The 23,381-nt window shown below is 42.4% G+C and overlaps 1 protein-coding gene across 1 annotated transcript in view; it reads left to right on the top strand.

The window, feature by feature from the left end:
* Positions 1-23,381, top strand: part of MARCHF11 (membrane associated ring-CH-type finger 11) — a gene marked incomplete at its 5' end in the record, with an annotated part of 104,485 nt that overhangs the window by 72,960 nt on the left and 8,144 nt on the right. The window contains one exon of the mRNA XM_040492442.1: positions 6,884-7,076. Coding sequence (XP_040348376.1) covers positions 6,884-7,076 — 193 coding nt within the window. The remainder of the gene's footprint in view (positions 1-6,883; positions 7,077-23,381) is intronic.

The raw sequence follows: 23,381 nt of genomic DNA, 5'->3' as shown, positions 1-23,381 counted from the left end.
TTAATATGCAGCTTATAAATACAACTCTACAAAGAAGGGGCATATAACTAACTGAATGTTGTATCCGCATGTCAGGTTGATTACACATAGAGATGTTTTCTACCAGCATTTCAAATCCCAACTTATAGTGGCTCAATTTAAATACCATCTAAAGATGATTGAAAATAGGTTTTAGCTAAATTCACTTTTCTGAAGAGGACATTTCTTAAGAACAGGTTCTCCCTCCTGTGACACTGGTAAGTGATCCCACCTGTCATACTGCATGCTATAAATCATCATACTACAAATCTATTAGCTTATGATTCATATCTGGCCTGCCTTTTAAAAACAAAGGTGAAACAGTTTTAGAATGAAGGATTTAATGCACACTCAATGAACCTACTTTCCTTGAGTTCAATTTCATTCCCTCTGAGCATGTGTTATTTTCAGGGAGGAAATTGGGTTCTAAATTGAGAAGGTGCATTAACTATTTCAGACAACGGAATGACAGGTACATCTTTCTAAATAGCTTCCTGGAGGCCTGATGGAGCGTATGCCTTTCTCCAGTTCTTATCTTACTGGCTGGAAGTGACTGATACCAGGAGACGACTTGCTCTTACCTTGGCTTGGGCTCCCGTCACTTCTTTAAAGAAAATTCCCAGCTTTTTCTTTCATCCTTTTTTCTCTGAAGGAAGTTATAAATCTGTGCTACTCAGTTAGATTTCATTGGGAAAGGCAACCATTTTGCCATGGTTTCACAGCAGTCTGTGGTAATTAGTGGGGTAGTTATTTAATTTTCCGGGAAGAATGCCACACAGACATGGACCCTCACACACAACGATACCCAGTTCCGGGCCATGTACGTTGTCTGTGTCTTTTTAGGACTGGTGGACCTTTCTTGGTGCATCTCTGAACAGCTGTGTATAATGAGAATATTAAATAATTTCCAATGTGTATTTATTTATTTCCTTTCAAACTTCATTAAAATAAAAGCGATACATCTCCTTGAGGTTGTCTTCTTTATGTTAGTATTCAGTTAACAAACTGCAAATTTCAGACTCAAGAAGTATTGAATGCCATTTAGAAAGTGATCGGTGATATTTCGTTGGGACTCTGCCGTGCTGAACTGCTTTTCGCATATGTTGACTTTTCCCTAACTGTAGAGGTATAATTTTTATGGAAGTATGTATAGTTATGCCCAGTTTGTTTTCACTTTCAAATATAGGATGTGTCAGTTGATGCAGGTGGCGAGAAGGGCATTTTAGAAAGAACTTGGGCTTTGGAAACAGATCACAGTTTAAATTCTCACTTCTCTACTTGGCTTGGCCAGAGCTGGAACTTTATCTTGGAGCAAGACTAGAATGGAGGTGCAGAGAATATCATTGTGACAGTCAGATAGATGATGGAAACTGAAGTCAGGACACCATGTAGTGAAGCATTTCCTGGGTCTGTACAGCTGTTTGGTGAGTATCAGGGGGATGAGGCTGAGCCTCTGCCTTCATGAAACTTGCAGTCTGTGGACAACAGGGAGATAATCACCTGGGATCCAAGAGAGAAATTCACACCACACAGAAGTAGAAACAGTGGATTATGGGGTCCACATGGGGGAATCTGCACGAGGAGAGGCGGCGACGGCTTTTTAGAAGAGGTGGCATTAAAGCCAGTTAAGGATGGGTGAGAGATTTCAGCCCGTGAGGAAGGGGAGAAGGGCATGGCATGCTGAAAAAGGAACATGCTCAAAGGAGAGAGAGACCAAAATAAAAAGTAAGTACATGCATTTGGGACAATACAGGCAGGCAGATTAAGCAATTAAGGAACGTACACATCCCTCCCTCTTTCTTCTTTCCTTCCTTCTTTCTTCCATTTTTCCCTTCCCCCTTCCCACCTTCCCTCCTTCCCTTCCTTCCTCCTCATTTCCTTATTTCCCCCTTCCTTCCCTCTCTTCCTCATCATATCCCTCTATCCCTTTCTTTCATCCTTCCTGCAACAGTTATATGCCAAGGACTCGGAATATGTGCTGAGCCATATGTGTAGCCTTCCTTCCTGGGACTCCTTTCATTAGGAATGTAGACTTGGGGCTGCCACGGGGGATCAAGGCATGACTCACGGCTAGCAGTCCAGCTGGAGAGCTATTTCAGGAGACCATAGAAGACAGACTTGAAGCTGTTACCAGGAAAATTGTGGTGTCACTGCAAAAACAGGGTGTGAGCCGTTAACTGTCATTAGAGCATAGTAGAATTATCGTATGGTACAGGTGACCCTTAGACAACACAGCTTGGAACGGCGTGAGTCCACTTATACACAGATTTTTTTTTTCGAATAAATGCAGTACCCTACTGCAAATATGTTATTTTCTCTTCCTTATGATTTTCTTAACATTTTTTTCCCTCTAGCTCACTTTGTTACAAGAACGCAGCATGTAACTCACAAAGTATGAGTCAGTCGACTGTTTATGTCATTGCTAAGGTTTCCTATCAACAGTGGGCCATTAGTAGTTAAGTTTGGGGGGATTCAGAAGTTGTACATGGGTTTCCTGCTGGAGAGGGGGTTGGTTCCCCTAACCCCCGTGTTGTTCATGGGTCAGGTCTATTAGAGAGTGAACCTAGGAGCCAGACTGCCTGGGTTTATATGGCAGCCTTAGCCCTTAGTAGGTGTATTACCTTGGGCGAATTGTTTCACTTCTCTCTGCCTCAGGTTCCTCATCTTTAAAATGGAGATCGTAATAGTACGTTCCTCACAGAGTTGTTGTGGGAATTAAATGAGTTAATATGCATAACCTCCTAGAAAAGTGCCTGGGACATACTGGCCCTATATAACCATAGACTATGTTTATTAAATTGCTCCTAGTACATTGCATGAGGATGAACTTTCAAAAGAGGAACCACTCGGTCCCATTTTTGCTAGAAACAATACATCCGATAGTTTGTGTAGAAGTGAGCATCTTTTCAGGAAGATAAAAGTCAAACATATTCCAATATTATGGAAAGAAATAAATCATAGCAATTCTGTAGAGTCAATCTGCTCATTGTTATAGTACTTACCTTTCCAAACTTGGGAAGAAATGTAAATAAACAGGCATATTACATATGGTTACATATTAAGTTTTAGAGGTGAAAAGTATGTTCAGCAGTTGACAAATTCTGTTCAAATATCAGAAATGTCTTACAGACTGAAATCCAAGCCTTGGATACCATTGGGATAGCCTCGAGAGACTCATCCTCTATTTTTATTGTCTAAGCTAATGGTCCATTAACACAGCTTCTTGAAGCTAAGCCCGTCAGATAATGTGTGCCTTCTAGGGCAAAGACGCCAGGTGGGTGTTTCCTAGTGGTGGAAAGCAACATTATTTTTCCTAGGGGAAGAATGTGAACAATCCCACTTTTTTGCATAATGGTAACAATAATAAGAACATTATATAACGGGCAAAGAAATTGCCAAGATGACATCAGCGTTCAAAGGGAAAATCCCCATGTTCATAATCAGTTTAATGATTTTGGTTTCAATACTGGCTTGCCCTCATTAGCTATTCAGATAAATGGTGCTACTTTTAAGGATCATCAATATACGAAGAACATCGACGCCCTTTCAGACTCATTGGCATATTTGCATTAGCGGACTGATATAAAACCAAAAATTTCAGGAAGCTTTTTATAGCATTTGAGCAGTGTTTCCTTCTTTAGAAATAAACTTCCAAAGTCTCAACATTATTTCTGACCTTATTTCTTATCTCCACAACACAAAATAATTTCTATGATAATAATAAATAAGCATCTCAGGGTATGAGAACTGAGAGTTATGCTCTTTTTTTTCCCCGGCTTTCTGGACGTAATTTTAAACACCCTAATTTCAAACTGCCAGGTATTTGAATTTTAAGCCATTTTCAATTTGGTGTCACCAAACAAGTGTGCAACATCAATGGTTCTTATTCCTGATAAGTCTGTCCATTCACTCATTCTCCTTCCCTGCCAGGAAATAGTTAAGCTTCATGTGTCAGAAGATTCCCAACACAGGGCTCCTGGGTGGCTCATTCAGTTAGGTGTCGGACTATTGATCTCAGCTCAGGTCTTGTTCTTGGGGTCATGGGTTCAAGCTCTGCATTGGTCTCTGGGCTGGGTGTGAAGTCTACTTAAAAAAAAAAAAAAAAAGCTGCCCAACCCGGAGTGGCCTCTCAGCCCTCTCAGTCATGCTGACTCTCAGATGTGAACCACCACAACTTCCTGTGTCCCAGGAAACACTTCAGCTTCATCCGTCCCTCCTGATCAGTTCACCAAAATCTAAGTGGTTAGTAGGACCTCACCGCATATGCCTATGACCACCATGTTTTGCTAAATTGCCACGCGGGCAGTCTTGGATCAATTAACTACTAAGCCTAATTGAACTCAATACAATGAATTGTACAATATTGAGCTGTCTAAATTTAATTCCGCTAAAATTACGGAATGAATCTGGAACATAAAGGATTCCTGAAAAAGGAAAATAGGTATCGGTAAAGACCACTTTTGATAAATCCTTCTTACTTACCGCTCGCTGCTTACCCAAGACTCCAGTGAATCTGGCTTATGTATTTTGGAACATATTGTTCACCATATGAAAATCACACACACGTGCACACACACACACATACACACACACACACACACACACACACACACACACACCACTTGTGTTCCTTTGCCTCGTGGATTTAAAAGCATGCTTTGTTCTCATCTATCTGACATAATTAATAAATTGATAGAACACCATAATGCATAGAGATGTGATAGCAGCCATCTGGGATGGATGTTGGTTGGAAGTTATTTTCTACTTAGCTTCCCGTGTTGTGGTATTTAAGGCAAAACTTTAACGAGCACCAAAACTAAACTAAGACAACTAATACTTCACACCTGTTTGGTGACGCCAAATTAAAAAAAAAAAAATTCAGTGTTTATGTATTTATTTTTGAAAGAGAGAGAGCGCGAGATGGAGAGAGGCAAAGAGAGAAGGAGAGAGAATCCCAAGTAGCCTCTGCATTGTTAGCACAGAGCCCGATGTGAGGCTCTAATCCATGAACTGTGAGATCGTGACCTGAGCTGAAACTAAGAGTCAGACGCTCAATGGACTAGGCCGCCCAGGTGCTGCTAAAATGGCTTTAAATTCAATTGCCTGGCAGTTTAAAATTACGTCAGGAAGGCAGAAAAAAACAAGACAAAACAATAGCTTCAAGTACATGCTTGAAGTAAATTGATTCATTTGTAATGATAAAATCATATTGACTAATTTAATTATTATTCATCCAGAGTTGTAAACCAAAAGCCAGTTTTCGATAATCGAATCTGCATCTTAAAATCATTAGAAATACGTTTCTTATGGAATTCCACAGAATGGTCATTTGGTTATAAAATTTTTAAAGGAAGGGGCTCCTGGGTGGCTCAGTCGGTTAAGCGTCCGACTTCAGCTCAGGTCATGATCTCATGGTTGGTGAGTTCAAGCCCCATGTCAGGCTCTGTGCTGACAGCTCAGAGCCTGGAGCCTGCTTCGGATTCTGTGTCTCCCTCTCTCTCTGCTCTTCCCCTGCTCACATGCTGTCTCTATCTTAAAAATAAATAAAGATTAAAATAAAATAAAGAAAAGAACATAAAATATTTAAAAGAAAAATAAATGACCCTAGAGAATTAAATGTTTCATATGCATTTTTGTATTTAATCTTTAATAAATGTAGAGTTTAATATTATCTGTGAATATGCAAGGTGAAAATGCATATTTGAATATAATATATAAATTATTTATGATGAGAGACAGACGCAATGAGGGAGAAGAGGGGATCATGGGTAGTGACAGACTTACCATTTGGGATCCACATATTCAGACTTAAGGTAAGTAAAGAGTTTAAGGAAATACCGGATTCACACAGTGGATGCTGGTTGTTCAAGCTCATTTGTTTTTAAAGCTTATTTAAACTGTTTAGGAATTCTTCTGACAAGCCATATGTTGCCACAGCCAGAGCCCTCTCACACAGAATAAAATTGTGCAGGTTGTTTTGAGTTTCATTGTTTACTGACAAACCATAATAGCAATCCTGGTCTTGTTTCTGTCTCAATTATGCAAAAGGGAGAACATGACTAATTAATCCTTTCAAGTTGAGAACACTCTTGAAAGACTTTTGATCATTTGGACTGTAACATCCTCACAAATACTGATCCTTAGGATACCAAATTATTCTCCCCATTGACTAGTGTGGTACTTACACGGTTTTTGAATTTCAAAGATATTCCATTTGTTTACCAATTCGAAATCTTGACAAAAATGGCTTCACAGATCACTCACTAGATAATTAAAATTCAGTAATATCTGAGTATATGAAATGTACCAGTAACAGATAATGTACAATATTATAGTTCTTTTAGAATTCTAGTGTATTACTTTAATGACTTTTGCATTGATGTTCTTATGTAACTTATGTATTTGTTTCTTACATTTTGTTTTTGCAAAAGCAAGAGACAGTTCCCCTTTTTTGCAGTAGCCAAATGTGCTAAAAAGCAAAATAAGTTTCCAAATAGAGGAGACTTCAACACATATCTTCGGAGTATATTTAATTTTGTGCATGCATGAAAGATAATAATGTGATCCCAGGTACTAAATATTCCTCAGCCATTCGCTCGCAGTACTGCTATCTGGAATAAAACTAGATTAAATGTGCAGAGCGGTGAATTACTGAAAATAATGAAGCTAAGGCAATTCATTAATCTTTATCTGCTTGTCTATTTTTTATAGCCGGGATGAAATGGAAAAATTCATTTGGGGGCTGATCAGATCGAAAAGCGTCTAACATTATGAAGAGAAACATGGGGCTGAAAATGTTTTTTTTTTTTTCCTTTTTGAATTGAACACAGCACCTTTTTCTTACATGCCTCTGTTTTTCTTTTAGTGGCAAAGCATTTCTATAACACTGGTTGAGAAAGTTCAGATGATTGCTGTAATCCTAGGATCCCTGTTCTTAATAGCAAGTATGACCTGGCTCCTCTGGTCTGCCTTCAGCCCCTATGCAGTGTGGCAGAGGAAGGACATCCTTTTTCAAATCTGCTATGGAATGTATGGTTTTATGGATCTAGTGTGCATAGGTAAGACCATGCCGTTGAACGTTAACAAACTGTCAGTAATCCATTTCTTTCAGCTGTTTTACTTTCGCCAGTGGGATCTGGGGTAGAACGTTGTGGTTCACGGGATCTCGGTTCTCCAGGTACTTAACTGTCTGGGGTGTCACAATCGGGCCGCTTTCCTCAAAAAGCATAGCGTCTATATACCCAAGTTGTTGCAAAAAATTTAACAGAGTAATGCCCATTTGAAGTGACTTGTTTTGCAAGGTAAAGGAAGGAAGAGTGGAAGAAATTATTGCGGGGGGGGGCAAAATAAGGTCATTTATTTCTATGGCATGAGAGCAAATCAGCCCCCTTTCACCAAGCTGGGAAGGCATTGACTGGTGACGGTGGTGGTCTGTGCATTTGGGGAGAGGAGGGACAGACCCCTAGTGGTCCTACCTCGTGGTCAAGTGACTCAGGTGCCTCGAGGGCACAAAGTACTCTTTGGCGGGATGGGGGCCAGGAGGTCAGTTTCTCCTATCACCTGTGCCTCTTTGTTTTGCTTAATACATTCAGTGGCTTAGAAGAGAAAAAGGAGCAAACATTTTGGCTTAAACAGATCCCTACGAAAAAAAAAAAAGGTTATTTGCACGTTCCTCTTGACTGATCTGCTGTTTCCCCAATACCAAGAGAAAGTGGAAGCCAATCCATGCAGCAGTTATGTGGCGTGTAATTACGCAGTTATCACACTGGCACTGTGATGGTGTCTGGTTGGCAGTGGGGGGCAGGCACATAGAGGGGCCACGCGGTCTCGAGGGGACTGTCCCTGCTCTGATGTGGTTGCAGCTCGGTGGGGCGTAAAAAGAGCTGAGAGAGGCAGCCGTGGTTTAGAGCAATGGTCCTACCGCTGCTTCTTAAGAAGTGCACATTCTCAGGCTCCACCTCATCTGCCAAATCAGAAATTTCAGGATTGGGGCCCCCCGGCCGCCTGTGCATCACAAGTCCCCTGGGATTCTGAGGCATGCCGAAGCTTGGGGGACGCTGGTTGCAGGGAATGGTGCAATTTGGGATCCAGTGACTCGGTTCCCAATCCTGGGCTCCGCGGGGACTAATCAACTCTCTCTCTCCGTGTCCTGGATGGAAATAATAATCCCTAGCACACAGGCCCAAATCAAGGAAATCATGATTAGAACCAATTATGTTATTAACTGGAAGTTACAGATTAAAGGTATTTGAATAAGTCACAAACATTAAAGCAACTCAAATCATTCACACTAATGCCTGTGCTCACTAGAGCCTTAATTTCACTAGCAGTTTAAATATCTTCAGTCACTTTTTCTAAAAGAACCCTATACATTTTAAAATAGGATTAGCCAGAATTTCCTCTCTTCCTCCTTCCTCCCTTGTCACTAGCACAAGACTAATAGGAAAGAAAATGATCAAATTGCAGGCCAGGAAGGGAAAAAGGAGGTGTGTGGGGGGGAAATGTCATGAATAATATGTAAACTGAGCAGATGTTGCCTGAATAATGGAGCTAATGATGTGTATGAACAATTTGCATTAAATGTGATAATGCACTTGTAAGCATTTGGAAATGCTAAATCTCTATACAAATATAATCTCTAGGGTATTGCTCTAAATAAAGAAGAGTCACAAAACTGTTCTACAAATTCCTTAATAAATTCAGAGATAGATAGTATTTATTTCTTTTCACCATAAATGTTATAAAATGTGGTATTCCGTTGATACGAAAAGGAGAGATGAAAAACAAAGAAACCATTAGGCTTCCAGTCGAACGTGGAGGGAAAAAGTCCCATTGGCTTTGATATCATTACAGCACTAAAAAACGAACGTATATTTATACATCCTGGTTAGGAAATCATTATCCTGGCTTTCCTTTCTTCTTTTTTTTAATGTTTATTTACTATTGCGAGACAGAGAGAGAGAGGGCATAAGCTGGGGAGAGGCAAGAGAGACAGACAGACAGACAGAATCTGAAGCAGGCTTCAAGCTCTGAGCTGTCAGCACAGAGTCCAATGCGGGGCTGGACCCCACGAACCATATGAGATAATGTTCTGAGCCGAAGTAGGATGCTTAACCGACAGAATCATGCACCCCCATTATTCTGGTTTTCAAAGCTTGCATTTAGTACCAAGTTACCTTATCTTAAATTTTGATTGCTAATGCCAGTTTCTTAATAAAAATTATTAAATTTTGGTTTTAAACGCATAGGCCTATGGACTAATGATTTTTGGCAGAATATGGACATATTTGGGCTTCCCTTTTGAAATCTGGGTATTTGCCCATTTTATGAAGTCAAGTTTCTTAGGAACACAAACCAATCAACATTTTCCTGGCTTACACTTTGGAGAGTGCATTTTTATTGACGTTTTAAATAATGACAATAACCTTTCATTGCATTCTAACTCATTAAATCCAAATCTCACCCTTGCAGGATTTATTTGTTTTTTTTTTTTTTTTTAATTATCTTTAACGTTTATTTATTTTTGAGACAGAGAGAGACAGAGCATGAACGGGGGAGGGGCAGAGAGAGGGCGACACAGAATCGGAAACAGGCTCCAGGCTCCAAGCTGTCAGCACAGAGCCCGACGCGGGGCTCGAACTCACGGACCGCGAGATCATGACCTGAGCCGAAGTCGGCTGCTTAACCGACTGAGCCACCCAGGCGCCCCAGGATTTATTTGTATTTTTTGAAAAATGTCAAAGAATTCGGGTTGAACAACCTTGTTCGTTTTCAGAGAGTATCTTATTTTTTCCCTCAAGAAATTGGGAAACAACTATAGCCAAGTTAGCAAATACACACGCAGGTTGTCAATAGCCAACTGGATCATAGCCAATAATAGCTCTGGCAAATTAATTCAAGGGTCTGTTAATTGCATGTAGATGGTAACAAAGTAGGTTACATTGATTACGCCTCCAATCCCCCTGACTGCAGGAGTCTGAGGGTGAAAGCAGGTTACCCTCTGAGCCCAGTTTGCTCAGGTCAATAAATATTTATTGAGAACCTTCTTTGTGTCAGACACAGGGCTGGGTGCTGGGAATACAAATCAGAGTGGGTCATTTTCCCACGCCCACGGAGCTCTCAGCCACCCAAGAGGACAGGCATGTCAGTAGGTAATTAGAATCTGGTGGAATGTGCACAGTTCTGGAAGCAGGCACAGGAGGTGGGCAAAGCAGGGAGACATGACTGCTGGGATGTCGTATGCAAGGAGGGGGTGGTTCCAGGCAGGTTTCACGGGGAGGTGACAGCCAAGCAGGCTGATGGATGAGTACATGCATGGCAAGTGGGGAGATGGCCCCTTGTCACTGGTGGAGGAGGTAAGATTGGCTCCCCTTTCGGAGGGCGTTCAAGTACTTGGGAACATTCCCACATGCCTGTTTGCCCAAGCTTTTCAAACTTGTTTATACCTCAGTGAGAAGGAACAGGCTGGCAGCTTCATAAATCTTCTGTTTAAAAAAAAATAATTCCTGGGGCGCCTGGGTGGCGCAGTCGGTTAAGCGTCCGACTTCAGCCAGGTCACGATCTCGCGGTCCGTGAGTTCGAGCCCCGCGTCGGGCTCTGGGCCGACAGCTCAGAGCCTGGAGCCTGTTTCGGATTCTGTGTCTCCCTCTCTCTCTGCCCCTCCCCCGTTCATGCTCTGTCTCTCTCTGTCCCAAAAATAAATAAATGTTGAAAAAAAAAATAATAATTCGGAAAATCCGTAGATTATTCCTGAATCAACAAATGTTATAATCCAGCCAGTGTTTGTAATGCTTAGGAAGAGGTTGTTGTTGGATTGTTCAATAGAAATGTAAAGATTTGTAGAAAATGTATTTACTCAGGAAATTCAATAACTTCTTTCTACACATAGTGGGTTTGGTTTTTGCTTTTATTCATGATTAATTGATACATTTTCTGCTTTTCCGAGATTCAGTTTTTTCTTGCTATTAAAGTTTTGAATTCTCCCTGGGTTCTAGGTGCCATTGTCATTGAAATGCCTGGATTAGGGCTGTCCAGTAGAATTTACTGCAGTGTATCTGTTGTCCAGGACCACCAACCCTAGCTACGTTTGGCTCTTGAACGCTTGAAATGTGGTTCGTGAGAAAGAGAAACAATTTTAAAGTCAATTTTATTTAAATTGACTTAAATTTAAATAAATAGCCACATGTGGCTGGTGGCTATTATATTGCACAGTACCGATCCTAGATGATGATTCAACTTGAATGTGTAAGGGTTCGATGAACACAATCCCCATCGCCTATATAACCAGGTTGTATTTACTAAATCACAAAGTGGCCGTGTGCCAAGAGAGATGGAGAAAGTAAGAATGAGTTGAAGACCGTTAAGAGGAGATATTAAAGGTCAGAGGGTGGTGGTCGAAAGGTCGAGGGAGAACCATAAAAGGGAAACGTGTCTTAAGGAAATCGAAGTACAAAACGGTAACTTTATATCATACAGGGGGAGCTCTTTTAAGTATTTAACTATTTGACATTCCAACTATAATTGTGTACCAGGAAAACTAATATAAAGGATTTAAATCACTGAGATGTTTTAGCCTGGGACAGTAAGTTAGGGACAATAGTCAAAGCAAGCTCGTTTGTGTTGGCTCCCCCCTAAGAAGATTTGCACGGTGGGCAAAGGAAGGTTATGAAACCCAGAAATGAAAAGCAAATGCATGATGGAAGGCTTTGGGCTCAGGATTTGGTTCTTAAGTCCATACTCTGCACATTGAGAAATTAAAAGGCTATGGCTTCCATTGACTGATTCAGAGGAAGCTTGTTCCGTAAGAGGAATGCATTCAGTAGTGACCCAGAGTCAGCCATGAGGAAAGGGAGTCATTTGATGAACTTGCATCCAAAAAGTGAGGGCAGTAGTTACCACGTCATTTGAGTGTCTGGTAGAACCTGATGAGGTGAGTTCAATTTTCTGTCAAAGCAATAAAATGAAACTAGAACCCAGTTAGTGGGATTCCTGAACTTGGGATAGCAGTGCTTATGCTTAATTTCATTAACACTCTAAATTAGTGCCGAATCCATGTCTGGAATATGTTTTGAGCTTCCTTGAGATACCAACGGAAGGGGCTGGTTATGGCCACAAAATTTAAGCGGCGCCTGGGTGGCTCTGTCGGTCAAGCATCCGACTCTGGCTCAGGTCATGACCTCGCGGTTCTTGGGTTCAAGCCCTGTGTCAGACTCTGTGCTGACAGCTTGGAGCCTGCTTCAAATTCTGTGTCTCCCCCTCTCTCTCTGCCCCTCCCCTGCTCGCACCCTGTCTCCCTCTCTCTCTTCTATGGATAATAAAACATTTAAAAAAATTTAAGAACGTGGATCACTTTGTTCTTTTAAAAAAAATCTCTTAATTGTCCACATAGTATAAACATATACATATTCAAATAAACCCATTTTATGAATATATAAAGTTTAAAAAAAAGACTTCACTCCCACTGCTCTGTTATGTCATTCCCTTTGCAGAAAGGTCCCCCTCCCCCAACATTTTGGTGTATATCCACCAGATCTTTTTCTTTTTTTTTAAATTTTTTAAATTTTTTTTTTATTTTTGGGACAGAGAGAGACAGAGCATGAACGGGGGAGGGGCAGAGAGAGAGGGAGACACAGAATCGGAAACAGGCTCCAGGCTCTGAGCCATCAGCCCAGAGCCCGACGCGGGGCTCGAACTCACGGACCGCGAGACTGTGACCTGGCTGAAGGCGGACGCTTAACCGACTGCGCCACCCAGGCGCCCCCACCAGATCTTTTTCATTAGGTTAACACATGTCTATGGGTACATAGACACATAGGTGTTTTAATATAAGTGGGATCATACTATTCGTATTATTCAAAACATAGTCATTTTCATGCAGCACCATGACCTAGAGATTTTCCCATTAGAATGGATGTACAGCCGTTTACTTAACTTCTACTGACGGATATTCAAGTTGTTACCAATTTTTGTCATTAGACACAGTGCTGCCTAGCGGTATTTCTGTAGGCAGGATTCCAAGAAGTGCAAAGTCTGGGTTGAGTAGTAAGCACATGCCCCATTTCGGCTCTCTAATTTTGGCTCTCTAAATTTGACTTATATTGCACTCACCCCAGATATATGAGAATTCCCATCTTCCCACGCCTTGCCAAAAATGGATATCCATTTTTTGACATTTTCATTGGTAGTTTGAGCTATATTTAATACCATTAGAGTGCTTTCCTTAAAGTCTCTTGTAACTATTTAGGTTTGTGGGGCGGTTTTACCTAAGAAAATAAGAATGGCCACACGGACCCGTGCTCTTAATGCAGCCTGTCCTGCGTGGCGTCTTTTGGGATGCGGTGGGCAGGAACGTAGACTAGCTCTGCCCTGTGATTACTCCCACCTCGTCTTTCTGAAAATGAAATCAGAAGATGGGATCGAGGTCAAAGATCGCTGCCTCTCGAGAACAGTTCTATCGATGATACCATTAACACTCAAGGAGTTTCACTTCTCAGTCTGTCTCTTTTTTTCATGCAGAAAGTGCTCCCAGAAATTGCTTTAAGGAAAATTGCCTCCCTCTATCACTTGGGTCTGTGGCTAAAGTACTGACTCTGTTATTGCTTGTTTTCCATATTACTCTATTAAATAAACAAATTAAAGCACAGACATCCAGAGTGGAGGAAACACACATGTACCCACCAGGAACTAAAAATCCCTCTCAGAGCTCTTTGAAATAATGATATAAAGTATAGTACGGTAGTTTTTCTTGTCCTGCTTTTGAAAACTGCAGAGATTAGGGCATTTTTAAAAATAACCTGCTATACACTTGAACGAGGATCAGATCAAAATATCTTCTCCTTAATCTACCAATTATATAGTCAGTGCTGAAAAATGCTCCTTCTGCAGAAATTTCATATCCTCCAATGTGAGGTTTTATTTCACTCTGTTTGAAACCTAATTATTTTTTTTAAATACATATGAATTCTTGTAGTTATTATTATAGCCCTTTTAAAAAATTTGTTTTTCACAGTTGATGATCTGTCTAGTTAAAGGTTCTTGGGCACACACAAGAAAACGATATAGAGTTACCAGTTGGTAATGTATTCACATTTCATTATAGAACTTCAAACAAGTAAATACCACATGTTCTTACGGTCCTTGATTATATCGGAGACATGAGACACGTGTTTACATTTTTAAAAGCTAAGGTAACATTTCTGTCTTATTTTCCATACTGCTTCACTGTGCTATTTTTTTTCCCCCAGCAGAGCAGCTAAAAGTAACACATCGTTGAACCTTTCATTGACATGAAACTTAAAACGTACATTTTCTAATTCTGTGATATTGTATGAGGAAAAGTGAAGACTTTTAACCAAGAATTTCAGGATAATCAAACTCTTGGTTACCACAGATGAGTTCTCCCCATTGAGGATGGCCAGTCGTCATTTCAAATATTTTTTAATATTTATTTCTGAGAGAGAGAGACAGAGCACCCTTGGGGGGGGGGGGGTGGGGCAGAGAGAGAGAGAGAGAGAGGTAGGCAAAGAATCCAAAGCAGTCTCCAGGCTCCCAGCTATCAGCACAGAGCAGGGCACAAACTCCCGGACTGCGAGATCATGACCTGAGCTGAAGTCGGACACTTAACTGAGCCACCCAGGTGCCCCGCCAGTTGTGTATTTCATGCCAGGGTTGTTTCTTTCTAAAATGAGGCTTTTAGATTTTCTTTCTTCCTGTGGCTTGTTTTCAACAAATATAAACCAATTAGCATAAGCAAAGCGTGATTAAGAAAGTAAATCAACTAAGGAAGAAAAATTCGAGTGCATTCCAAGCAAAATATAAATGACTATTGGACGATCTCTTGTTTAAAATTTCCCATGCTCTCTGGCACTTCACAGCATGATTCAGAAGTTCCTAAAGCATTTTAGGTGAAAAACATATATTTACTTAAAGAGTTTGAAAGAAATTAGCATTGGAAGGTGGAATATGCCATGATGTGGAGCAGAAAAAAAAAAATGAGTTTGCAGGAGACAACAGGGGAGCCTTCAATTCTTAGATTGTCACACAGGGTCATCAACCGTGTAGATGAGTGAGTTTGAAAAAGAAATTTGGGCAAAGTTTGTAAAATGTGCAGCCCTTGGCTCACTGCAGAGAGACAAAATATTTATGGGTAAATATAAAATCTATCAAATAGTTTCGAGTGAGAAACGTAAAATTGCCAAGAGGACAGTCTCGTTCACCAGCGTTCTTCAGGGCCTGTGTCGGTTCTGTCCTGCGCAGAGGGGTGAAGGATGCCCGATAGAGTAGGAGAGCCAGGATCACAGAACCCAGTGTGGTTCTGGGGGCCTCTCCTACCTCTTCTACCCACCCCTGTCACCACCACCACCACCGCCACGGAGTCTGGGATCTGAGCCACCAGAATCATTCCAGAGAACAGAGCTTTGAACGTCAGTAGGTCCTCAGCACGAAGTGGGCCCGCAGAGGCTGTTTCAGAGCTACGGGCAGAGCTTTGGGCTGCGGAAGGCAGAGTGTAGGAGGGCGACACCACTCTCCTCTCCCAGAGTTTCCTAGGAAGCACCAATGTGGAAGCATCTGCGTGAATCATAAGGCATGTGAAAAAAAGCAGCTCAACTTAAACACTGGTTGGCAGAATAACTAGGAAAGTTGACTAGCCCGGTACTTCCTTTTTTAATCTTCCTATCACAATGTTCAATTTTCCCTCCAAGACAGGAAAGGACTATCAGCCACCTCCGCTCTCAAGACATGCTTCCATTCCCTGATCTGTGATCTGACTGGGGATCGGTACCCCTCTGGTGCCACAATTTGGCTACTTACGAAACTTGGCCCAGCTGCTGATGCAGGGAGGACAGAAGCCTCCTTCTGCTCTTGCCCGGAGCCCCTCTGGGTTTCCCTTCAAACTTCCTCCCAGGCAGAGGGCTGGGTTCTGAGGTCGGCTGCTGCAGCCAGGACCACTACCAGATTTGCACGAGCTGCTAGCTTGATGGGAATCATTTCTTAAACAGAGCAGAATCTTTTACAAGCATTGGTGTTACTTCCCGAATACAGAATGTCTTAGGCATCATGCGCTAGGAAATGCCGCAACTTTGTCGCGAAAGAGTCTCGAACAGGAGTGCATCCTCCCGCACCAGCCCCAGCCTCCTATCTGATCCTTCGCTTTCTGACCTCTGAGGCCAGGCCCCTCAGAGAGGCAGAGTGGTGCTTTGTAATTCAAAATTGTTAGAGGAAAACCAAATCTTTATCATTTATATGCTTTAAAAAGTATGCCATTATTAGCATTTTACTCTGGAGGTACAAATTAAAGGCTTTTCTATGCCTTAATCATACTAATGTTTACCAATTTCTCTAAAGATTATTATCGTAGTTGGTTATCAGAGATATCGCGGCCTTTAAAACCCCAGGAAATAAAATAGAAGGGAACTTGTTTTTTGGCACTTGCCCTTCAATGCTGCGCTTGCAATGGACTCTCAAAGCGAATTAACTCTTTAGGCTTCCTCAGGGAGAGAAGACACAACCCCTTGCCTTCCTGTCCTTTGCCCTTGTAAAGTTCAAGCTCTCTGGGGCAAACATTGACATAGTTAGCAAAGCAACAGACCAAATATGCTGATCTTGTTGACTTCTGTTTCCTCCAGAGAAAATGTGACGCTCTTAGCCATCTCTCTCATCTGGAGGCCATCTAGCCAAATGGGTCCCCGTCATCTATTGAGCCAACATTTGCTAAGTGTTGACTGTGTCGTTGTAAGCCTGGAGTGCAGGATAGCGATATTAATAGCATGGGTCTGCTGCCTGTTTTTGAACAGCCCATGATCTAACAATGGGCTTTACCTTTTGAAATGATTTAAAAAATATTTAGAGGAGGTTATTATTTTGTGGCATATGAAAATTACATCAAATATAAATTTCAGTGCCCGTAAGTAAAGCTTTATTGGAATACAGACATACCCATTCATTTAGGTGCCATCGATGAGTAGTTACAACTTCGTCATTGAGAGACCATAATGTTCACATAGCCTAAAGTATTCACTGTCTGGCCCTTTCCAGAAGAGCTTTGTGCAGCCTGACACGCTCCCTGCTCTCCAGCTGCTGGAGAGGGCCAGGGAGCTAAGCAATTAAAATGCAACACGAAAAGTGTCAGGAGGCAAATACATGCGAGAGTAGATGGGAGAATGTCGGTTAACCATACTTAGAGGCAGCAAAGTCTGTGGGGAGGAAGAAATCTTGAGTTCAAGTCTAAAGAAGAGCACGAAGGGGGCCAGAGAGAGGCAGCTGCCTGAACCTGTCAATACATGAAAACATGTATTTTGGAGGACTCCTGTGTAATTTGGTGTGACAAGAGCAAAAGACGCTTGCTGGGGAGTAGCAGTGAGGAAATACGGTGTGATCATCGAGCAGGACCCTGTGGCTGGAGCATGGATTTGGGACGGAACCGTGAAAGCTCAGGGAGCCCCTGGAGGGTGGTCTGCCACCTGTGACTGGTCAGCTTGACAGTGAAGAAAGAGCCTTGGTAGCAGGGGACATTAAAGGGGTCAGGGGAGTGTGGTGGGCATGCTGGGAAGGCAAGAAGATAATAATCCAGGCAAAGGATTAGGCCGACATCAGGGCTGATAGGCAGCTGCCGGAACTCAAAGAGGTTAATCTCCAGATAACGGGGATCAGATCAGTGGAGGCAGGGGTGGAGGTCATGGGTAAGGGAGAGGGACCATCAGGTGTGATTCACAGAGGCTGATTGGTAGATGGGAGAGAAAGAGGATAGGTGCTGCTTGAACATTTTCTTTTTGCAGAATTTCTGAGGAATCGAGTGGATAGGGCCAGGCAGTGGCTGCGTATAGCGGTCTGGAGCTCAGGATAGAAATTTGAGCTGGAGATTTGTATCTGGTACTTGAAGCCACTGGCTGCAGGGGAAGGTGATCTGGGTGAGAAGAGCAGCAGTTTGAGGAACACAGAGACATGCAAATCAGGCAGAGGGATAGGAGACAATCTGCTGAGACGGAGAAGAGGCAGCATGGGGAAGAGTCTGAGGGGAGCTTCAGAAATGAAGTTCGGCGGTGGAGGGCTTTGGAGCATTAAGGACCACTGGGTATGATGGAGCACCTCCCCCCACCCCAGAGGCTGGAGCAAGGTGCCCCCAGTCTGCACAGCCATGTGGCTCTGTACTTTTACCCAGTAAGGATGAGGAGCAGGTGCAGAGAGGTGAACTATGAGGCTGGGCTCAGAGGGGGTTTGTAATGCAGAGTTGCAGAGAGAGGAAGCAGCAATGTCGACCTTACCTTTTCACTGCCCTCCCCCCTCTCCCCCCCCCCCAGCCCCGTGCTGGGAGAGTGATTATGGGGTGTGCTTTCTCAGTACTGGGGGAGGAAACAAAGCCAGAAAGAAGTAGCAGATCGGTGCGGGGGGTCTTCAGGAGGTAGAAGAGGCTGCATTGAGATGAAGAAAGTGGGTAAGAAGCCCTGGAGGGTGGTTGTCCACACTGGGTGGGAGAGTTTCAAAGCTAGCAGTTGGAACGGTTTCTGGAAGGTAAGGGCCCCAGGCTGGAGTGAAGGAGGGGCAGCAGAGGGCAAGGGGCATGTACATTAGGTCAGGTCATCCACATGGGCCTGGAGTCCTGTGTGTTGAGGGGGCTTAGGGAGCCAGGAGCCAGGGGACAGATCATCTGTGATTGCTGAGAGCGGCTGAGGGGCCAGGAGAGGAAATCTCCTGTGGCCGCAACATAGGCTCACGTGGCCATACGTGTGTTTTGTGCAACTTGACTCTTTCTTTTGTGTGACTTTACTGTTCTCCCGAAGAGTAGTTGTGGGACTTTAAATACAACAAGGCTCACGCATGGCTGCAGCAACCGTAGAGAAATCTGAGTGTGTCCCTAGGCCAGTGTGAGATAGGGTCACCTCGGCGTGGGAACAGGAAGTTTTCCTGGGAGGACAGATCAGACTAGACTGCATGGCAATGGGACCCAGGACACTAAGAGGCAGGCCCTCTAACCTAAAAACCTGGAGATTGTTCTTCAGAACTGACACCCGCCTCTTTAGGGATCTCTTGACTTAGGACTGTTCTGCAGCAAAGAACCTTATTTACTGAAGAGAAATGCGAACATGAAGATTCTTCCAGATGATGTGCACATCACGGCAGGTTGGGGACTATGGGTTTGCTGACAGGGAGCAGGAGACAAACTTGGGTCATGAGGAACCACAGAGATGAGCATAGAGACGAAGCCCGTATGTGTTTTCAGGGGCCTCCAAATAGGTAGAAATAAGGTTTTAAAAACCATGATCTCCAATAATAGGTAAGATTATGTTTTCTAATCCAGGTACTTTTCCTCAAATGTCACTCTTAATCCCCACATTGCTCCACTAAGTGTAGGTACTGCCACTATATCATCTCAGAGATGAGAAAACTTAAGGCGCCATTAAGTAGTTCTGCCAAGGTCACCCGGATTGGAAGAGGGACCCGACATTGGAATCCAGACCTTGTCGCTCCCAGAGCCTGTGTAAGAATATTTATGTGATCCGGTCAATTCTATTTATTATTTAGTCGGTACCCCGTCTTATATGCTGAGCTTGAATAGCTAATTTACAAAATGTTGTTGTTTATTCATGAAGTGAAACCACATTGAGTTGCTGTCTCAAACACCTAAGGCATAACAACAGGAATAAATATTTATTTGAGGTAGGGGGGACCTGATTTTAGATCAGACATGGAGAAAAATTTTCCCTAAAAGCCCAAAGTAATGTAGCTATTTTGTGAAGTCTTTACTCATTTATTCTAAATTAATGGACCCATACAGAACATACAGAAACAGTGGAGAATGCGAAATATTTAATACAGCATACCAAAAGCGATCTCTTTCTTTTGACTGATCTGAGTGAAACAATTGCCTGATAAGAATTATGTACGTAAAGAATCCCCTCTAACCCTTGGATCTTGTTGCTAGATCACAGAATAGAATATTAAGGAAAGCTAAGGTCTGAGCATTTTTTATATTCAGGTTAAAAATCCCATTAATATTTTCAATTACAAAAATCTTACTGATGTGTGAATGACATCAAAGAGTTAGAAAGTTTATTTATGTTTATTTAGGTGGTAGCTTCTGTTTGGAATTTTTACCCACTGCCTGTATGATTTAAGAGAAATGAAAAACAAAGCCAACAAAGATGAGATAGCCTATGACAAGTCACAACGATAAATGGGGTTGTAACTAGGTATTTCGATTTAGATCTTTTTAAGTCTTATTCTCACCCTGAGAAATAGAACAACCAATATATATATGATCTACTCTAGAGATTAATAAACTTGTGTTCTGTGAGTTTGCGGTAGACAGTTTGTCCATTGGCGAAGAAGGAAAATTAGTTTGTTTCTACTTGCGACCAGGAAAACAATCTCCACCAATAGTCTCCTTCTAAGAACTGTGTTTTTAAATTTTTCTTAATTTTTAAAATTTTGAGAGAGACAGAGACAGAGACAGAGAGAATCTCAAGCAGGCTCCTTGCTTAGTGCGGAGCCCGACTCGGGGACTCCATCCCACAACCATGGGATCATGACCTGAGCTGGAATCAAGAGTCAGATGCTCAGGGCGCCTGGGTGGCTCAGTCGGTTAAGCGTCTGACTTCGGCTCAGGTCATGATCTCGGCGTCCGTGAGTTCGGGCCCCGCGTCGGGCTCTGTGCTGACCGCTCAGAGCCTGGAGCCCGTTTTGGATTCTGTGTCTCCCTCTCTCTCTGCCCCTCCCCCGCTCACGCGCTCTCTCTGTCTCTGAAAAATGAATAAACCTTAAAACAAAACAAAACAAAAGAGTCGGATGCTCAACCAATTGAGCCACCCAGGCGCCCAGAATTGTTTTTAGTCCATATCTTAGAGTGTGGGAAACAAATGGAAATCTACCAAAGTAGATTTCTAACTCTAAAAGCTTTAACACAGCAAATGGACATTGGTAGGACTTTTTAACACAATACTATTACACTGGGGTTTGTGGAGTTACTTTCATAAATTGTGAAGGTCACTGTAATCCTTCCCAATGCTGTCGTGTGCCCTTTAAGATAAAGACCAGAGGAGAACTTAACCATCCTAGGCTCTGGTGTCATTGAAGAGATTTTGATTCTATCTACTTCATAGTATCATATCCCTTGGGCCAAAGAGGCACCAGTGTGGACTAGCTCTGGCCAAGGATGGTTCCTGGGGTCTGAGTTCTTACAGAGCAAGCACACTGGACCAGCCAACAAAGGTCTGGCTCTGGCTCTGGGCTCCAGCACTAACTAACTGTGGACACTTGGGCAAACCATGTCACTTCTGTGAGACTCAGAGCCCTCATCCCCCAAAGCAAAAGGGCTAGATTAAATCATACCCAGTATTTTCTAATTTTGAAATTCAGTGACTACATTTGTCCACTGCTGATCCCATGACACATGATGTTACCCGTTTGCTACAAGCTGTTTCATCGGTTCATGATTTGAAGGCAGACTTGAAGTTGTGTTCGGCTGAAATTAAATGAGTTCTAATCCATGCTTCCAGTTATAGGAGGGCTCTAGGATACCTTTGTCATCTATAAGGACATTGGACTAATTCTTTTATTTCTTTTATTGAAATAACCATATTCATTAGGTGACTTTTTTCTCAAGCACTTTTGGGTAGAAGCTTAGATGATATAACAATTCTTCTCTCCAGTGAATTCTTTTAATCCTTTAAAAAAATTAACTTATCCAGGTGCGTGGGTGGCTCAGTCAATTAAGCACCTGACTTGGGCTCAGGTCATGATCTCATGGTTCATGAACTCAATGCAGGCGGTGGGCTCTGTGCTGATGGCTCAGAGTCTGGAGCCTTCCTCAGATTCTTTGTCTCCCTCTCTCTCTGCCCTTCCCCTGCTCACACTCTGTCTGTCTCTCTCTCAAAAGTTAATAATCAACGTTAAAAATTAAAAAAAATAACATATCATGTAGTTTATAACATGTAAGAAAGTTTGCAGCTTTTGAGGAATGTTCTGTGACTATGCCAAAGGTGGATTCGAGAGGCAGGACTAGTAAAGATTGAAAGATCAGGAGTTTCTTATTTACTAAGAAATAAGAGAAATCATTAAGATCATTCGTTGATGGATTGGCTTCTTAGAACAGCAAGTGGTCAGATGAATGGGGAGCATCTCTTTTAGTCTCCCTGTTTTGCCTGGAAATAGCAGAGACAAATGCATGTAAGTCGCTTAGGCTTTCAGCCCAAGCGTGGTCATTTTATGACCAGCTGGGTTCATGATTGTTTGATTCAGGAAGATGTTTGATGACCAGGTCAACAAGACCTTGGGGGAGTTGGCTGCAATTTACTTGGACTGAAAATGAGTCCCGGTGAAGAATTTTAGCTCTTCTACCCCCTGCCAGGCCGTGTGTGTGTGTGTGTGTGTGTGTGTGTGTGTACCCATACATATGCTCAAGTATGTATGGAACGTGGGCCCCGATTCCTAAACTTTTTTCATCTCTAGTCTTAGAGTGCATGTCTCAGTGTGGTATCTTAAGATATTACTCTGCTATTTAATTTTTAATTTTTTTTTTTTTTTTTTGAGAGAGACGGAGACAGCTCGCAAGAGTGGGAGAGGGGCAGAGAGAATGGGAGAGATAGGGAATCCCAAGCAGGCTCCATGCTGTCAGCTCAGAGCCCTACTCAGGGTTTGAACTCATGAAACCCTGAGATCATGACCTGAGCCCTAACCAAGAGTCGGACGCTTAACCGACTGAGCCACCCAGGTGCCCCATTACTCTACCAGTTTAAAGAACACTGTTTTAGTGGCATGACTAGACTTAAATTCATGACTAGACTTAAATTGACCCTTGTTCCCCTTTACATTCTAGGGATGCCTGCTCACCTCTTTCTTATCCCCTCCCATCTCGCAAAGATTTATTGAGTTTCTACTATGTTTCAAGCATTGAAGTGAGAATAAGGTCTCTGTTCTCAGAGATCACACAGCTGATTGAAGTCACACACATATAAACAAATTATTCCAGTACCAGTAGTAGGTAAAACAGGGCAGGTATTTCCTGTGTGGAATGGCAGAAGGTAGGAGGGAAGGATTAATTCTGAGTGGGCCAGAGAAGAAATTATGAGAGAATATGGATCAGGAAGCATATTTAATAATAGTTCATTGTGAAAATGTAGGAGCATGATCCTTCTGGAGAATTCTCTGTCTTATGGGTTTATCTCGGATTTGCTAAGAAGATAGAATTAGCAGAATTTAGTGCATAGAGGAGTCTAGGTGATTCCAAGGTTTTAGCTTAATTGACTCAGGGGATGGTCATTAACTGAAATAGAGGTGGTAGGTCAGGAAGCAAATTCAACCTATGTCAAGACCTTTCAGAAAACAGTGTGCTTTACTCCCCACTAGTTAGTAAACTATTATACTCCTTA

This window comes from Herpailurus yagouaroundi, unplaced genomic scaffold (assembly GCF_014898765.1).
Source record: "Herpailurus yagouaroundi ecotype Mexico unplaced genomic scaffold, PumYag 29, whole genome shotgun sequence".
Classification (NCBI taxonomy): domain Eukaryota; kingdom Metazoa; phylum Chordata; class Mammalia; order Carnivora; family Felidae; genus Herpailurus; species Herpailurus yagouaroundi.
The sequence above is the reverse complement of the archived record's forward strand: the minus strand, read 5'-3'. Positions and strand labels throughout refer to the sequence as shown.